Source organism: Fringilla coelebs (genome assembly GCF_963513975.1).
Source record: "Fringilla coelebs genome assembly, chromosome: Z".
Classification (NCBI taxonomy): Eukaryota; Metazoa; Chordata; class Aves; order Passeriformes; family Fringillidae; genus Fringilla; species Fringilla coelebs.
Window position 1 is genome coordinate 2654767 of NC_140031.1, and position 18259 is coordinate 2673025.

At 45.2% G+C, this 18259-nt stretch overlaps 1 protein-coding gene across 1 annotated transcript in view; it reads left to right on the top strand.

Annotated features, from left to right (window-relative positions):
- LOXHD1 (lipoxygenase homology PLAT domains 1) overlaps positions 1-18259 on the top strand; it is a gene marked incomplete at both ends in the record, with an annotated part of 147378 nt that overhangs the window by 85747 nt on the left and 43372 nt on the right. Inside the window, 6 exons of the mRNA XM_084225643.1 lie at positions 3233-3349; positions 7772-7934; positions 10676-10830; positions 11611-11820; positions 13878-14001; positions 17452-17660. Of these exons, the coding sequence (XP_084081769.1) occupies positions 3233-3349; positions 7772-7934; positions 10676-10830; positions 11611-11820; positions 13878-14001; positions 17452-17660 (978 nt within the window). The remainder of the gene's footprint in view (positions 1-3232; positions 3350-7771; positions 7935-10675; positions 10831-11610; positions 11821-13877; positions 14002-17451; positions 17661-18259) is intronic.

Genomic DNA, 18259 nt, shown 5'->3' on the forward strand with positions numbered 1-18259 from the left:
AGATTTATTTCAATTTTGGTGGAATCTGAAACATCACTACTTTTCTTAGATTAAGTGAGAGAAACTGCAGTGTGTTCTACCGATTTATAACATCATATTAACCTGTCCCCAAACTTCATTCTCACTTCACCAGTTCCTCTTTCTGCAGGAGATGGAAACAAAGCAAAATATATTTTTCTTTCACCTGCTTGTGCAGAGCCGTAATTTGGAGTTCAATAGACCTTGAAAAGAATTTGGGGGGTTTCAGAAAACACAAACTGGGAATTGTCTGTTTGCTTTGTGGTTTTACCTCCCTCTATCATTTTGTATTTTGCAAAAGAGGCACGAAAGATTAGATGCTCTTAGCTGTGCTTCCAAGCGATGATTTGCTGGAGATGCCTAGAGCAGGGTAAAGCCCCCTTCTTCTTTAACATGGATCTTGACCGCTCAAGCATCATTTTATTGCTACCTATTGATTAAAATCTCAGTGAAAGATGAGTATTTGGACAGGACAAAAGAGGAAAAATAATTTTTCCCTAATGCATACTTGTATGCACGTGTGTGAGTTTTAGAAACGAGTTTGGATCATTTAATTATTTTGTGGTGAATCTCATGCTGTCTAAAGCCGGAGCAGGGCTGCTGGAGTCAAACCCAGTTTGTTCAGAGTGGGGATTCCTTGGGTAGTGCAGACCTACCGACTTATGGAGCCTTCTAAAACTGCTGCTGTCTTTGTTTCTGTGTGGCTGGGGAGGGAAGGGAGCAGTCTCCAGTGAAGCCAATGGATATGCCCCATCTCCTCTCCGAGAAAATCAGGCTCTCAGGCCCCGAGGACAGAAGGACAGCTCAGTGTTCTACATGCAAAGGTTTGAAGCCAGCCTTGGGCGTTTGAAGGCCAGCTGCATAAAAGCTTGCACAGGAATAACCAAAAGCTAATGCTTAGGAGCAAATTTCAATTTTTCCTGTTCAAGCCTTTGAAAGGGAAGTGAGTTAAAAGTAATGCACTAGTAACAAATTACTCAATTAATAAGGTGGGGCATAAAACTCCAGTAGCAACTTAATAAGCTAATCATCCTGTTGGCTTTCTCAGAATGGCATTGGGATTCTGTGGCAGAAGAGGAGAGATAATATAAAATGCCAGGCTGTTTGTATAGTACTTTAACCTCAAAGTTATTCTTCCACTATTAAGAGACTGCAGACAAGTGTTTAAAAAAGAAAGTCATTTTAAAAGAGCAGTTTAAGGTGCGGCTGCATTCCAGTTTCATAGAATCACAGAATCAATTAGGCTGGAAAAGACTTCTGAGATCATCAGGTCTGGCCTGTGACCGATCCCCACCTTGTCACCAGACCAGAGCACTGAGGGCCACATCCCCTCATTCCTTTAGTACCTTCAGGAGCAGTGGCTATAACGCCTCCCTGGGCAGCCCATTTCAATGTCTAATTATACTTTCCTGTGAAGAATTTCTTTCCAACGTCCAAACTAAACCTCTCCACAGCCTAGGACTGTATCCTCCTCCTGTCCCTGTTCCCTGGAGCACAGCCCGACCCCCCGGCTGTCCCCTCCTGTCAGGAGCTGTGCAGAGCCACAAGGTCCCCCCTGAGCCTCCTTTGCTCCAGGCTCAGCCCCTTCCCAGCTCCCTCAGCCTCTCCTGGGGCTCCAGCCCCTTCCCAGCTCCGTTCCCTGCCCTGGACACGCTCCAGCCCCTCAGGGTCTCTCTTGTTGAATTGAGGGATCCAGAACTGGACACAGCACTCGAGATACTGCCTCACCAGTTCCAAGTACAGGGAAAATTTCCAAGCAGGTGCCTTCATTCCCACTCATGCAGAGAAGCCTGAGATGAAGGATTGCTGCTGTGCAACCAGACCTTCCTCATATGGTGGGTAATTTGTGCAGGGCAAGGTTCTCTCCATTTAGGAGCAGAAGTCCAGAGAAAACTTTTAGCCAAAATGCAAATTAGGGCATAACTCCAGAGGAGGGCACAGAGATGCTGCCAGGGCTGGAGCCCCTGTGCTCTGGAGCCAGCCTGGCACAGCTGGGGCTGCTCACCTGCACAAGAGAAGGCTCCAGGGACACCTCAGAGCCCCTGCCAGGGCCTCAAGGGGCTTATAAAAGAGAGGGTGAGGGGCTTTTTATTTAGGCAGATAGTGACAGAACAAGGGGCAATGATATTAAACTGCCAGAGGGTAGGGACAGATGGGATGTTGGGAAGGAATTGCTGGCTGGGAGGGTGATGAGGCCCTGGAACAGATTTTCCAGGGAAGCTGTGGTTGCTCCATCCCTGAAAGTGTTCAAGGGTAGGGTTTGGACCCCCCTGGTCTAATGGAAGGTGTCCCTGCCCATGGCAGGAGGGTGGAACTGGCTGATCTTTATGGTCCCTTTGAACCAAACCTATTCTCGGATTTTATTTTATAATTCTATATATCAGCACTAACATTTTCTCCCCTGGGACTTCAAACAGCCTGGAAAAATATGAAATAAGGTAGAGAAATGGTGTCTGAAAAGCCACCAATTGTTCACGCTGTAATATTTCCCTTTTTTAAAATTTTTGGTGGTTCTGCTTGTTTGGTTTTTTCTTGGTTTTGTAGTGTTGCTGAAATGGCTCCTGAGGTATTAAAGAGTCTTTTTTTCCCAGCCCCGTGACCAAAGAAGAAGTCGAGATTCCTCGGTTCTGGTTTTCAAGGTTGTTTATTTGCTCTTATCTAATATTCTCTTTCTGACCTGCTGAGGTCTGTCCAGCAGGTCGGGTTGCGGCACAGTGCCTGCCCTTGGGGTGGTGTTGGCTTTTTGTACTAAAACCTATGTGTACTTTATTTACAATAATTTTCCAATACCTATCACCTATGTTAGACAGTCTGTCTCTAAACCAATCCAAAAGTGCCACCATCCCAGCAGAAGATGGAGGACAAGAAGAAGAAGAAGGAGGAAGACAGGACATGCTCAGATTCCTCCATCTTGCCTCTTGAACCCCCATTCTAAAAACCCCAAAATTCGACTTTTTCACCCTGTGATAAATTCACTGTCATTCCACTCAAACCCTTGTGGCTTGTAACTCTCCACACAAAGTTGGTAATTGTTTCCATGGACTAAGATCGAAGGCACAGGTGTTTTTAACTCCCTGCCAAGGTCTCTGAGCCTCCTACCAGGGTCTCAAGCCATCCAGGGCAGCCAGAGGGATGTCCTGGGTTCCAGCAGTTTTGGAGCATGTTTGTTTGTTTGTTTGTTTGTTTGTTTGTTTGTTTGTTTGTTTCTGTGTAGCTGGAGGACGTTGGTGACATCATTGAAAAGATCCGCATAGGACACAAGGGCGGAGGGGTGAACTCGGGGTGGCACTTGGACCGCGTGACGATCCGGAGGCTGCTGCCAAACGGGAAGGTAGGCTGTGAAATCCCTGCACGTCCCCAGGAGCCGCCACTGCCATCTCCCAGATTGCATCTCCTGTGTACAAAGTGTGATTAACAGTGAAAAACGGCTCCCTGAAGAGAAATGCGCGCTAAACTCGCTGGAGCCTGGGGATCTGGGGACAACAAACGCGTGTTATCATGTTTTGTTCTTCAAATGTTGATGATAAGGCTCTGAAATAATTACTTTTTTTAAGGCTTCGTGTTTTCATGTGTACTTCTGTTTTGAGGGATCACAGGGAAGGGAGTGGAAAGTGGGCGTACTATTTTAAAATAAAAAAGTATTGTTGCCAAACACGGACAAGAAACAATTTTGTCAGTCCCTTAATCCTGGAAGAAGAAAATGCAAGGAGCCAGTACAATTAAGGCAAGTGAAATGCCTCTCAGTGCCTGAATCATGCTAAAAAGTCAAGTCAGATGATAGGATTTTTTGCTGTTCCTGTGAACAAGACTAGCACAGTACAGTCAGATTGGTCACCTCGGTACTGTCCACGTAAGAACGTGTTCCTCAGCCCTGCTTTCAGATGCTGGCTATAGCAACAATGATGAATCTAGCTGTGGGGAAGTTCAAAAGAGAACCACCTCTTCAGGGCCAGTTGGGAATTGGAGCAGGGGCTGCATTGGAAAACACCGTGACTCTTTCCTCTTACTCCAAAGGGATGTCAGCTTCTTCTCCCATCAGGTCTGCCCACTCCTCCAGTAACTTCTAATGCCAAGTTCTAAAACAGTTTCTTCAGTCATGGTGAACCCACTTCTCATTTTGCTTCCTCCTTCAAAATTTACAGGATATGTTTAATTCTCTTTGCTACACAATCAACTGACAGGTCTTCTTCCTTGAACCCTCCTCACCATAGAATTGTTTCTGGAATTGTTTAGGTTGAAAAAGAACTCCCAGAGCATCAAGTCCGGCCATTCCCCCAGCACTGCTGAGGCCACCACTGACCCATGTCCCCGAGTGCCACATCCACACAGCTTTGAAACCCCTCCAGGGATGGGGACTTCTCTACTGCCCTGGGCAGCTCTGCCAGGACTGGACAACCCTTTCTGGGAAGAAATTTTTCCCAATATCCAGTCTAAATCTTCCCTGGTGCACCTTGAGACTGTTTCCTCTCCCGCTGTCCCTTGTTCCCCAGGAGCAGAGCCCGACCTCCACCTGGCTCCAACCTCCTGTCAGGGAGTTGTGCAGAGTGAGAAGATCCCTCTTCTCCCATTTTCATCCTCCTGATCAAGCTTCTTCACAAGCCAATACCCTCAGATTGCTCTTCTTTATCACGTTTTTGATGATCTGGCATGATCAGACTCTCAGTGAATTGCCTAACCCTTGCCTTGCTTCCTTAGGTAAATGAACAGGTATACAGTGTTTTCAGAGATATTGTTGTTGGTCACAAGCTTGGGAGGATGAAGAGGGGGCTGTCCAAATGTGTGGAAACCAAGGGAAGAGAGATTCCTGGGCTGCCTCTTTCCACACTGGCCTTAAAATGAGCACTTTGGGAAGTGCCTGTGACCTCTGCCTTGGGTGCTCCTCAGCTGGTCAAGAGAGGGTCCCGGGGCTGCACCCCCTCCTCAGTCGCTGCAGCAGCTTCGAAGGGCAGGTGGGGAGGAACCTGAGAGGGGATGGGGAAAGGGAGGAAAGCCCTGAACGACTTGGGAATGGAGAGATTTACAATTCTGCTGATCTTTTGATTATGGCATGGGGAAAAAAAAGAAGAAAGCAGAGCACTGCATGATGCCGCTGATCAGCCGCAGGATATTATGACCTGCCACAGGATAGCAATATGCTGCCAGCGCTTCTAAAAGCTCTGCTACCTGATTAGACTGCTAAGATGTGTCTAGATGTATCTGTAGAGCTGCAAAAGAAAAATGAGGTCAGTAACTTTTCAGATTAAATTGAAAGCACTTGGGTAGGAAACTAGGATTGTTGCGTGCTGAAAAAAACTGTCTTGGCATGCCAATTATATTTGATAATTATATTTCATTTGTTACAACTTGGAGAAGGGGAAAAGCACTGACTTTCAGCACCCTGCTTCTAGCTTAGCTCCAGATTCAGACTCTAACAAATTCTGTTCAGGGCTGCAAGAGGATTTTACTGTTGGTAATATAAACCAGTGCACTTTACATCACTTAAATATTAATACAATCACTAACAGGGAAACCCCAATAAAAACCGTGGCAATGGCATGGTGATTATCAATAATGAGACAATTAACTCTTGCAGTAAGTGCACATTATGCCCCACCGTGCTGTCACTCCAGTCCCTAGATATCTTGTTACCAAATAAACAGTGTTTGCATCAATGGCCCATACAGCCAGCAGTATGAATGTTCAGGAGCTGTTGAAAGCTTCAGTGAGAAATGTGACTGAAGTGGGATCTCTATCAGGAGGAGAGAGTTTCAGCACTGAAGCATCGTTCTGGAAAGCCCTCTCTTCCCAGCCTGCAGGTGTGGAGATAAGCACTGTTCATCAGCTCGGCGTATGGGGAGATAATACAGGTTAAGTGGTCAGACAGCCAGTGCAGAAACGAGGAGGCAGGAATTATTTGGTGCTGTATTCTGCTTGTGTAGCACAAATAACACTTGAAAGTAAAAGATGTGAAATCACCTGAAGTGCTGCCGGTTTTCTTTGACACCATTTTGTATGCCATGCTCCAAACCTCCTCCTGGAGTTAAACATCTCGGTCTGGGGTTAAACAGCAGCACTGCGGAGCGCAGCAGAGGGGAGGAGAAATGCTCTTTCATTAGCAGCAGAAGATTTGGGCTGTGTGCACTCAAAGTGTGACTCTGCTGCAGTCACACAAGCCCCTTGGAGGGGCTCTGCTCCCACAGACCAACTTCCCTGGGATCTTTGGGTGGTGACACTGTGACCTGCTCATTCCAGGCTGGCTGTGATCAGAGTGCTCATCTGCTCTTGGGTGCACAAGCTGTTCCTCCCCAGTGATGGTGTCAGGGAGGGCAGGATCTGCAGTTCCAGGCTGTAACACACAGTCACAGCAATGCTCAAGATTGCTGCAGTGAGATCTATTCCCTTCCCTTACCGTGTATTCATATTTAATATTTAAATAGAAAAAGGAGTGAAGAAAGGGCCCTGTGTTGGCTTGGTAAGTAATCACAGCAGAGTAATTAAGCTGGAAATTATTCATAAAGACTCTCTACAAAAGAGCTGGAGAGGGATTTTGGACAAGGGATGGAGGCACAGGACAAGGGGGAATGACTTCAGATTGACAGAGGGCAGGGTATTAGATATTAGAATGAAATTCTTGACTGGGAGGTCCTGGCCCAGGGTGCCCAGAGCAGCTGTGGCTGCCCCCAGATCCCTGGCAGTGTCCAAGGCCAGGCTGGACAGAGAACCCTGGGCTAGTGGAAGGTGTCCCTGCTCATGGCAGTGGCCTTGGAACCAGATGATCTTTGAGGTTTCCTCCAGCCCAAAAAACCCCTCTGGGATTCTGTTAACCTCCTTTGGTATGTTATATATGAAAGTGATGCCACACAGTATGCTGGAAAGAGCAGAAAGTCCCTGTGAAGGGTAGGAAATAAATTATGAGCTTGTCAATAAAGAAAGGGCCTTTCTTTCTGTGTTTATTTACTGTGAGATTAAAACTAACTCCCTTATTTTTTTTTCTTCTGTTCAGACTTGTGGCCTCTGTGTCTTGCATGGTGGCTTATGCTCCTCTCTTCATGGAGTCATAGCCTGGGGTGCCCAGCAGAAAAGCTGCCTGCATCTTACCATCTTGGAGGCCTTCTGGGAGTCTGTTCTTAATGAATAGTCTGGGATTAATTTTGTTTACCAAGTGGAAAACACATGTTCTATTGTTTTTGTCTGTTTGATGATATAAATCACATTTGTTTCCACCAAAGTGAAGTCAAAACAAAAGATCAAAAATTAAATCATTATTTTTCTCCTCTTATTGCATGTATGGGAATTGCCTGGAACCCAGCTTGAGTCACCGAATTATAGGCGAAATCATGAAGTATTGAGCTTGGGGGAAAAAAAAAAAAAGCCCTACTGGCTTCAAAGAAAATGCTGCCTGAATAAGGGTTGGAGAGGAATTGCAGAGTCTCAGTAAAGCACAGCTTCAGCAGGAATAGTGCAGTCCTGGTTGGGAATTTACAAGTTTTAATGCTGGGAAGGGCAGAGATCTGCTGGATCATGCAGCCACTCTCACACACCCACTGGGAATCCTGTTTTCTGCTGCATGCTCAGTGCTTCTTCTGAGAGACCTCAGATGTCCTCTTTCTAGAGGAAATAAATTTCTGTGTACTATTTTAGGTCTGCCTCTACACACTTGCACACATACATGAGTTTAAAATCCTTGCCTGCATGTCGGAGTGTTTTCAAATGGGAAATGCTAACGTGTGTTCCTGTTGTTTTGAAGAGATTTCCTCTGTCATGTTTACTCCAGGGCTCAGAAACTGTCACGTTTCCATGTGAAAGATGGCTTGCAAAGTCTGAAGATGATGGTGAGACTGTCAGAGAACTGGTGCCATCTGATATTTTTACTGAAAAGCTCATGAAGGATGGGACGCTCAAGCAGATAGAGGAGGAAGTTGAAGAGCCTTTAGAAGGTAATATAATCCTAGGAGTAGGTAGGGGTGTTTTGTCTGATTTTTTGAAGGAAAACGTTTGGATGTGTGGTTTAGTGCCGTGCTGGTACAACTGTTCACTTCTCTTTCCCTTCCTGTTCTCTGCCTCTCTCACAGCTGGAGCACTTCAGAGAGTGGAGATGGACACTGGTGCAGCAATGTCATTATTTTCCTCCGGGGCTTTTAGGAACCTGCCACAGACACCCTTCCCCACCCATAGTTTCCATATCTCTTCTGATGCCTAACAAAATTCTTCCATCTTCTCTTCCAGGCTGTGTTAACCTCTCTTCCCTCATTTGCCCAGCTTCACCTGTCCTGTGCACTCTGCCTCTTCCTTTCCTATCCTGTGAGTCTAATTAATGCTCCTCTTTCCTCCCAAAGTTGCTTTGCCTGCTGCCCTTCAGGTACACATGCATAACCTTTAAAACCTGGGTTCCTCGCAGCCACCTTCACCTCATTAAAGTTCCTCCCAGGAGGAGAAAAAAAAATTCTTTTTCAGCTCTGAGTTTATCTTACAAAGTGGTAACATTGGGTGTTTGGCACTACTGGTAGCTGAAGCAGATGAAAAAGAACTGAAATTTCACCCCTAAATCATTGCTTCTCCGTGTGGCCAGCTGCTTGTACCTCTTTTTCCTCTAGAAAAAGAATCTCCTTTTCTCACCCAGACCTCATCATGTCCTTGAGAGAGGTCATGACCGTCCTCATCCTGAGCAGAGCAAAAGGAATTCAGCTGCCATTTTCATTCTTGGCTCTTGCATCTGGAAACAAGATGATTCAACTGAGAAAATAAGTTGTCTCACCGTTTCTTTTCTTTCAGAGTCTGACTTGCATCCACTGTAGAGCATTGTCAGGGTGGAATTAATGTGGATTGTTTTCCATTGCCAAGGAAGAGGTGCCTTGCTGGAAGGAAGACCGGTGTCCTCCTTCCTGGTAGCTTATGGGAGATTTCTTTTCCTGCCGAGGCAAAGACAATTTAAAAATCCATAACTAAGCAGTAAAACAGTGGCAAGGGTGGCCCAGAGTAGCAGTGAATGACCCATTCCTGGAAACATTTGAGCTGGGGCTGGATGAGGCTCTGATAAACCTGGTCTAGCGGAGGGCGTCATTACCCATGGCAGGTGGGTTGGACAAGGTGGCCTTTAAAGGTCTCTTCCAACCCAAACAAATCGATGATTCAATGATTCTATGATATCTAGGTGCCTGCATGACATTTTCCTTAACTTGTTAATTTCTGTTGCTTTACCTTGGATCACTTACCATTTGTTAATTAACCTAGGTGACTCACTTTTCCTTCTGAAGGCAGAGCCTTGAAACAAGCTTTACAATCTACGGTATAGAATGTTTGGATTGTTGAGAGTTTCTTCTGGCCTGGAGCTAGGGCTAAGTTTGGGAAATTCTGCTTTAGATATTAAATATCTGGGGCAAGGACTAAATCTTTTGCATGTCTGTGAGTCCTCATACATCTTGGGCAGCGACACGGTGTAAATGGCACTGATGGAAAAATCAGCTGGCGGTATTCTGAGGATCATCTTTTTTTAATAATACGCTGTGTTTTAGTCCTCAGGGTCTCTAGAACTAGCAAGCAAAGGCCAAGGAGGGATGCACTGACTAATTAGACAATATGCATTGCTTCCTTCATTATCAAAGTAGCAGCTGCCTCTCAAATATGGAGCTGTAACTCTGCAGGACTCTGTGTGTGAGGAGGCAAACCAGAAAATCCAGCACTGCACATAGTCCTGGTGGATGTTCTCAGGTGATGACTCTGATCCATTTCTCAGAGAAATCAATGGAAATCTTTCATGGATGACAAAGCAGAATAGGGTCTATCTTACTGTGAAAGCAGAAAAAGACAATATAGCAATTTTCTTCAACGCTGTTAACGTACACAGAATCCTAACTAAGACTTTGTGCCTCTTGCTCATTTGCATTGCCCTGGGATTTGTAGGGAGGCATTCTCCATGGCTCATATGCCACCAGGGTAATCAGAGACTTGTACAGACCCTCACTGTTTTCCTGGAGAGGATGCTTTCAGTAACTGCTTGTTTTCCCCATATAATTGGGAGAAGAGTAGCAAAATAAAAATAGGAGTATTTAACAGGTTTAGTAAAGCACATTACTAAAGGCTTGATGAGGTTTTATTTTCTCATCATTGAGCAAGCTAAAGAGAAAGGGTGCTTAAACAGCACAGCTCCAGCCCTTCCTTAATTAAATACTCTCTCAGCAAAAGGACCCAGAAACCTGTTCTCTGTCTGTATGGGGAATTTGTAGAGATACATGCCATTAACTCCTGTGGTAATTGCACATCTGAATTCCCAGTCTTTGTTTATGGAAGATGGAGTATTAAGGATTCACAGCACTGAATGACTTTGTTCTTAGATCTATGTCCCTCGAGCCCCTGTGTGAGAAGGTGCTGAGCTCCCTCACCTCTATCGACTTCCCATCCCATAATGGCCATAATGATTCTTTGCATTTTTAACCATGAGCTGTGTGATCAAAGCAACATACAGGCATTGATTAGGTGGAGAAAAGGAAAGTCAGCAAATGTCAGCCCAGGGATTCTCCAGCCTTTGGATTGGAAACCTCAAAGAAAAACCATATGGGGTTTAATACCTCTACAAGCGGCGAGCAGAAAACCCAGGGAACATTTTCTTAGGTAAATTCAGTGTCTAACAAGGATCTTAATATTTCATCTGACCAGAAATCATCTCTGTTTCTTCCTGCAGTTCACACGTACAAGATCAGCGTGTTCACTGGGGATATCTACGGCGCTGGGACTGATGCTAATGTCTTCCTAAATATCTACGGAGACATGGGGGACATGGGAGAGAGGAAACTCAGCAAATCCGAAACAAACTTCAACAAGTTTGAAAGAGGACAGGTACAAATGTGAAGGGTTAATGGCACTTTCCGTTTCTCAGTCTTTAATCTGTCAAGTCAATGACTGCCTTTATAGGCTGAGTTTTCCTATGAGGGATGAATTGATTGATTCCATTTACCACATTCATTACCTCTTAAAATGCTTTGTATGGATTGTCAGCTGGGTATTACAGCTGACAGGCACTGCAGCAAACAGGCAGATGTTCCTGTGAAGTCACTGATGGACAAATTATGAGCTTGGTCATGGAACCTGGCTTGAGCTCTGAGCCGCAGATACCCACAGTCCCTGTGCAACTGACTTGCATGTACACAGTACATGCTGGAATTCACCACAAAACTTGTTAAATTGATGGGACTTAAACTTCAGCTGTGTCTGGGAAAGTAACACCGAAAGTGATGTTCTGTAGTCATCCCATGGGTCACTTGGATAAAATGGTGGCAAGGATTGGCTTATCTGGATTGTTCATGCAAATCTAACTGGATTAGAAAGGGAAGTATACTTAAAAATCTCCCAGGATTTCAATATTCTAACTGGTTGTAAAAGTGGTGTTTCTTGCAGCTCCCCTCCTAGCAGAAGCAGGCTTTAAAACATTTCCCTGAAGAACAGTTTTCACTTACAGAAATGCCTCTGTAGACTTCTGCAAAGCTTTTAGCCAAATGCCATCCAGCAATACGGAATTTAAACATATGTGTTCTGTAGCCTCCTTTTTTTTGCCTTTTTCCAGTGGATGATCTGTTGAGAGTTTGTTAACAGAACCCACTGCTCTTGAACACCCTGCAGGAGGACACTTTCACAATACAGGCTGTGGACCTCGGCATTTTGTACAAGATCAAGATTCGCCATGACAATAGCATGTTCAGTCCTGACTGGTTTCTGGAGAAAGTGGAGATCCTGGATGAAACCACAGAGGAGTCCTTCGTTTTCCTGTGCGAGCGCTGGCTCTCCAAAAAGAAAGAGGACAAAAAGATAGAGCGGACACTTTACGAACAGGTACAGTTATGGCTCACGGCAGATTCCACTGCTACTCGTACAAATAAAATTATTGAATACCTGGTGGAAGTCCAAGGCAGCTCATTAGACACCCAGAGGGCTTTTGGCTTATCCAAAATGAATTTCTGGTTTTCAGACGGGAGCTGAAAGTAAGGCCGCTCTCAGCCCATTATCACTAGCTCTGTAATTTGCAATATCAGCAGAAAAATCAAGGAGTGTGAGTGCAACCCTTCAGATGAGAGTTTACTACCTTGCTGATACACAGGATTTCCCTGCTGCTGTCCTTGCCATGCCCACAAAGCAGGTTATTAGTAGGTCCCACTATTCAAAGTCCTCCAACCAGAGTAGTGAGTCCTTTCACTTCAGCCTCACTTGGACTGGGTGATTATTTCTTTTCAGATCCCCCTTCCACCACTGCCTGACATAAAAGTCAGGTCTCTTTGCTACCACTCAATGCACCAAATGTTTTTTAGTGAAGTGTCCTTTCTACTTGCACGCTCTCTATTGCTTATCAGCCTAGTGCAGCTAATTGGAATTCGAAGTACATGCTCTAATTAAAATTAGCAAACAAGATTAATAGACTTCTCTTACTTCTCTACAGTGAGACATAATAAAGCAGCTGATTATAAGTTCATTTTATTTAAGGAGTCCACTTTGTAAAGTACAGAGACGCCATAAGTGACAGTAACCACTAAAGTGATCATCAGTGGAATTGTCCTGGACTCATCCTGAGAGCAGCAGAGTGAATGTAAGAGGAGTTACACCACACCTGAGTGTTGCCTTATGCTGCCTCATGAAACTGCAGCACACAACCCTATCAGTGCTTGTGGACAGACCTACCCTGTTGCTTATATCAATTCATAATGAGGAAAAACTAATCACTCGATTTTTTTCTAATTATTTGACAGTGTGCCTCACACTGCCTCACACTGTCAAATAATTATTTGACATTAGCCTCACATTTATTATTTGACAAAAGGCTCACATTTATTGGACAATGACACCAAATTCATTGTCAGCAACTCTTCAAACACAACCAGGGTTTCACATCACTCAGGTTTGCAGTACTCTGCCTCTTGTGATATTTGACCTGTACCTAATGGGCAGCCCTGGGGGAAGGACCTGGAGGGGCTCTGGGTGAGAGCTGGACCTGCCCCAGCCTGAACCCCCCTGCCCTGGGCTGATCTCCCAGCGTGGGCAGCAGGGCAGGGGGGATTCTGCCCCTGTGCCCCTGGGCTCAGGTGAGACCCCACCTGCAGAGCTGCCCCAGCCCTGGCTCCAACAGCACAAGGACCTGGAGCTGCTGGAGTGAATCCAGAGGAGGCAGCAAGGTGATCAGAGGGATGGAGCAGCTCTGCTGAGAGAATTGGGATTGTTCAGCCTGAGTAGAGGCAGCTTTGGGGTGACCTAAATGTGCCTTTGCAGTACCTGAAGAGAGCTGGCAAGAAAAATTGAGAGAGACAATTTAAAAGGGCCTGGAATGATGGGATACAAGGGGTATGGGTTCAGATTGAAAGAGAGTGTGTTTAGATTTCATATAAGGAAAAAATTCTTCCCTGTGAGGGTGGGGAGGCCCTGAGGATGCCTAGAGAAGCATGTGGCTGTCCCTGGATCCCTGGCAGTGTCCAAGGTCAGTTTGGATGGGACTTGGAGCAACCTGAGATAGTTGAAGGTGTCCCTGCCCATGGGGAGTTGGAACAAGATGACCTTTAAGGTCCCTTCTATGATTCTATGAGCTCTGGCACTGCTCCATTGATCTGAATTTCAGACAATCTCAGACAATTTCAGACAGGTAGCACAGAAAAGGTCACAACTCACAAGACCCTTGTGTCTATTATATTTTCTTTTAATGTAAGACACATCCAAAACGGCCTGCCAGGGTTACCAATGAAGTAAATGGAAGTCCACCAGTACAATATAAATCACATTTATCCGAGCTACACTGACCAAAAAGGTACCTGGGGGACCAGAGGCATTTCTTCACATGTTGTTCTTGGAGGCACAGCTGACCCCACGAGCACTCAGCCTCATCACTGTCCCAACCATGTCCCACCCAGAACTACGACGGTGAGCGGAACAGCCTGGACGGCTCCGCGCTCAGCGTCTCCAGCCAGGACAGCAATGCCAACCCGAAGGAGCCCAAAAAATCCAGCCTGGTCAAGGCAGCAGAGGAAGGCTCATGTGAGTGGTCGTGCCTGAGTGTCTGGTTGCATGCATCCATGTGCTCTTGGCTTTCAGTGCTTAAGAGGCTGCGTTCGTCCTGCTGAAGAGCCAGGAGAGGCAGAACAATTATTTCTCTTTCTTTGTGCTGTGACTGCTTTGGGAAAGGCTGGATCAGGACTTGTGTTTCTGTGTTTGCTGCTTTTCCTGCAGCTCTCTGACCTCAACAGTGGGATAAGTCATGAAGTTCACAGAAAATCCAGTGTTTCCAAACTGTTTGTTTGATTTAATTGAGATGGCATTTCGAGATGAAATGTTATTTCATTTGAATTTAAATGTGATTTATTTTTAGAACTTGTTAGGTTTCTTTTTCCTTGCCACACGTAGTGTGCATCACAACAGCTGTTGTGGGGGTCTAGTGGAGGATATCCCTGCCCATGGCAGGGGGGTTGGAATGAGATGAACTTTAAGGAACCTTCCAACCTTGCTTTTCTGTGATTCTATGATTTATATACCCTTTTTATGACTATCTCGTAGTTCCAGGACAATGACTTATGAGCTAAATTGAAACTACAGTTCTTTGACATCCTACAGGAGGCCTTTTACCTTTAGATTAAGATTTTAGACCTGTGATTACAATACTGTGTTGTATGGACTAAGTGAGCAGCCGCTGCATCACAGTTATTGTCTGTCTGTGTGCTTTTAATCCACAGCAAGCACAAAATGATTAAATTTATCTTTAGCTTCCATGGTAAGTGAAGTGCAAATTATGTCATTTTCCTTAGGAGCTTAAGATAGCTCTCCAGGAGGACTCACACAGAGTCCAGAGGTGGTCACGTTTGCAGCTCCTCTGATGCCCAGTAGCTTGAGGTCTGATACCTGGGTTGCACATCCCACACCTTTCACTTGGAAGCTGATTTAATGCTGCACATTGCTAAACCTGGCCTGCAACCCATGTGTCTTGGGGCAGCCCTTCTGTTGTAATCCCACATTGTGTTCAAATTTTAAAAAAAGTGATTTCCATGCTCCTTCTGATATTACTTCTGTGCTGTGACAATGGAAAACATCTGCCACGTTGGCATTCCGTGTAGTTTCACAAATAATGGGTGAAATACCATCCTTTCCCAGGAGACCTCCTCTCCAGCAGAGCTAGGAGAGCAGTTCCCATCGTCCCCATTGTGCCAGGGTGGTCTTTTCTCCCTGAGCCCTGGAGCTTGTCATCACCACTATCTCGGCTCAGTGACATGGCCTCGTTAAGGAAACTGCTTCCTGAAGGGATGTCAGATTTCCTGAAGGAATGTCAGATAAGATGGACTGGGTGAGCCAGGCAGCCACCTTCCCAGAGGGATAAAAAAGCCAGCTCAGCTGGTTCACTCAGGAAGTGGTACTGGGAGTTGGCTGGGAAAGGGAGTGACTTTTGTCACTCAGCCCAGTCCTGACTGTGCTGAGATCAAACTGGCAAATGCCTTCGAGGGGCAGGAGGTGGAGGATGTGAGGATGGAGCTCAGGGAAAGGTCCTCTTGGCTAGGATGCTGCTTAGATCTGAACTGGGAACCTTCTCTCCTGCTGCAAGGCAGCCCTGGAGATGGCATGGATGGATCCCTAAGGAAAACCACGCTCCTGAGAGGGAACACGTGGCTTTGAGCAGCCTGAATCCTGTGCTAGTACTCAAGGACAAGGGGAGAGAGGCTGGAGGACCTGGGGTGTCCTGCTGTGGCCCTTGCCGCAAGGTTTGCTTTCTCCTGTGTTTGAAAAAGGGGAAATATGAGTCCCAGAAAAAGAGGGAGAGAACAGGGAGGGAAGATAAACTAATTTAAGGATCCATTTTTCCAGCTTTCAGAGGAAAGAACAGCAAAGGATGTTTCCTGCTCTCTGATAGTAAGCTACTCTGGATCTCTGTATCCATTATTTAAAGTGGGAAATTATAGCTACTCAAAGTTCTCATTTCTTTTTTATAGGTGTTTCAAGTACCTTGGCTTAAGGATCATCTAGAAATGCTGGTAGTTCTCTGAACCTAGTCTGTCACAGCAGAACAGTTCAAAACCTGTGTGGAAGAAAATGTCCCTATTCAAAATATACTTTATTTAAAAGTCTGGAGATGTCCTAAACATGACTCCACAATATATTCTTATAAAATCTACCTTGACTACAACTAAACCCTTTTCCTGCTAAATGCATCATTGTGCTGATATACCTACTGGAATGCAAATTATACCATAAATGGGAGAATAAATCTTGCTTAACCATCATCTCATTTTATGTTGGTACATAAAATCCTCAAATTGGGGCTGAAAGAATCCTTTTGGGTTCTGCTCTGTCCAGAAGTAAGGACAGATTTGACCAGCATGAATCTATGCCCTCTCTGATGTTGCAAAAGTATTCTGAGTCTGATGTGAACAGTACACATTTTCTAGTACAAACCCCACCTCAAAAATGTTTTTAGTCATCATAAAGCAAAATTAGATGTCAATCTTGGGTAATTTGAAAACCGGCCAAATTTTTTTTCGTCAACCTACAAACTTTTTTATTTTTAATCATAAAAGTGATGATGAAGCCAGGCTGCTTCAAGTCTGTGACGAGGCAAGTTTCAGAGCTCTGAGTCTTGTCAGAACTGCTTGAACAGCCCTGCACAAATGTTCTGAGAAATCAAACGAGTATTCAGCGACCAATTCTGCACCGCCTGCTCGGCTTACCCAAATGAGCTTTTGGAAAGCCCTTGAAAAGCAGTCTGGCACTTCCTCCCTTTTAACAGCTGAACTGAAATTTCTGAAAACCACAGAAAAACCACCTCCTCTTTTACCAAGCCTTGCCCTGTAGGTTTTTTCCCCCAACCAAAAATGGTTATGCAACACATAGAATTATTGAGTGACTTACCTTTAATACAAGGATTGTTCTCTCCTGCCTGGATTTGTACAGGGATGCTGAAACCCTGAGCTGCCCCATAGATCAGAACAATCCTTGAATGAGGCACAAAGGAGAGCGTTTGTGGTTGTTCTGGGACGTTCAGTCAGTGATGGCTTACCTTGGAGTCAGCACAGATTTATTTGTCTTTATTGAACGGGGAGTGTAAGATCACTTTGGCCTAATAGCCTGTTTAAGATTTAGGTGCTCAGACTCATCTTCAGGAAGGTCTCTTGGTGTCAATAAGGATTCAAGCCTTTTGCTGTTCTGTCATGCATTAGGGAGAAATCTGGACTTATAACCTCCTTGAAGCCAGTAGGGTTGTCTGGGGAAATTAACCCTTGCAGAATTCAGTCCCAAGCGCGCTGTGGGAAAGTAGTCTCCAAAGCACACTTGTAGCCCAACAAAGCATGATGTTATCACTTCTCCAAATGAATTCAATGGGATGTGAACCTATTTGGCATGCACAGCTGCTCCCTCTGATGGGATGAGCCCCGGCTTTTCTCAAGTCTCACAGAAGTGCATATGTGTGTGGGTTTTGTGATGAGCAAACCTCTCTCTGTGTGGCAGTGATCCCGTACCACATCACCGTCACGACGGGCACCGAGTACGACTCCAGCACCGACAGCCGTGTGTTCATCATCATCATGGGCCCGCAGAAGGTGCAGACAGAGAGGCTGTGGCTGGATCTCCCTGAAGGAAAGGATGAATTTGCAGATGGCTCTGTGGAGAAATTTTCAGTTTGGGGCCTAGACGTTGGGGAGATCAAAAAAGTGGAGGTATGTTGTGAACGCAGCGCGAGCGCCGGAGGCGTATGAAATACGTGGCCAAATAAAGCACGTGGTTCTGTTATTCTTAGCAGTGGAGGAAAGGCTCTTGGGTCCAAAAGGAATGTAAACAAGACTTTGTTGATGAGATTTTGCATGCCTCTGAACCTGTAAATAAGTAGGCTTTACTTTGCATAAAACCAGGATCCTTGTGAAGCGGAAGATAATTGTGAATTGTAAAGAAGTTATAACATGTCCCAGTTCTGCCCCATCCCTGGCACTGCTTTTTCTTACTCAATCCCTGCTATTGCCAGATGCAGTGAAGCTTCCCAGGATGCAGCTCTTCATTGGTCTTTTTCCTGGTTGATTTTTTTCACTACTTCCAATAGGGTTTCATAAATTGTGAGAAACACATCTTGTATAATTTCCCAGATAAACAGGAAAATTGTTTTCACAGCTTGGAGGACACAGACTTAGAGAAGAAAATTAATCATAATTTGCAAGTAATGTGCTCAAATAGATTTCGGTACAGGAACCATTTTTTCTGTTATGGCTCAGGGAGACACAATTTGCATAGACATTCCATCACTGGGCTTAAACTTCGCATGAAT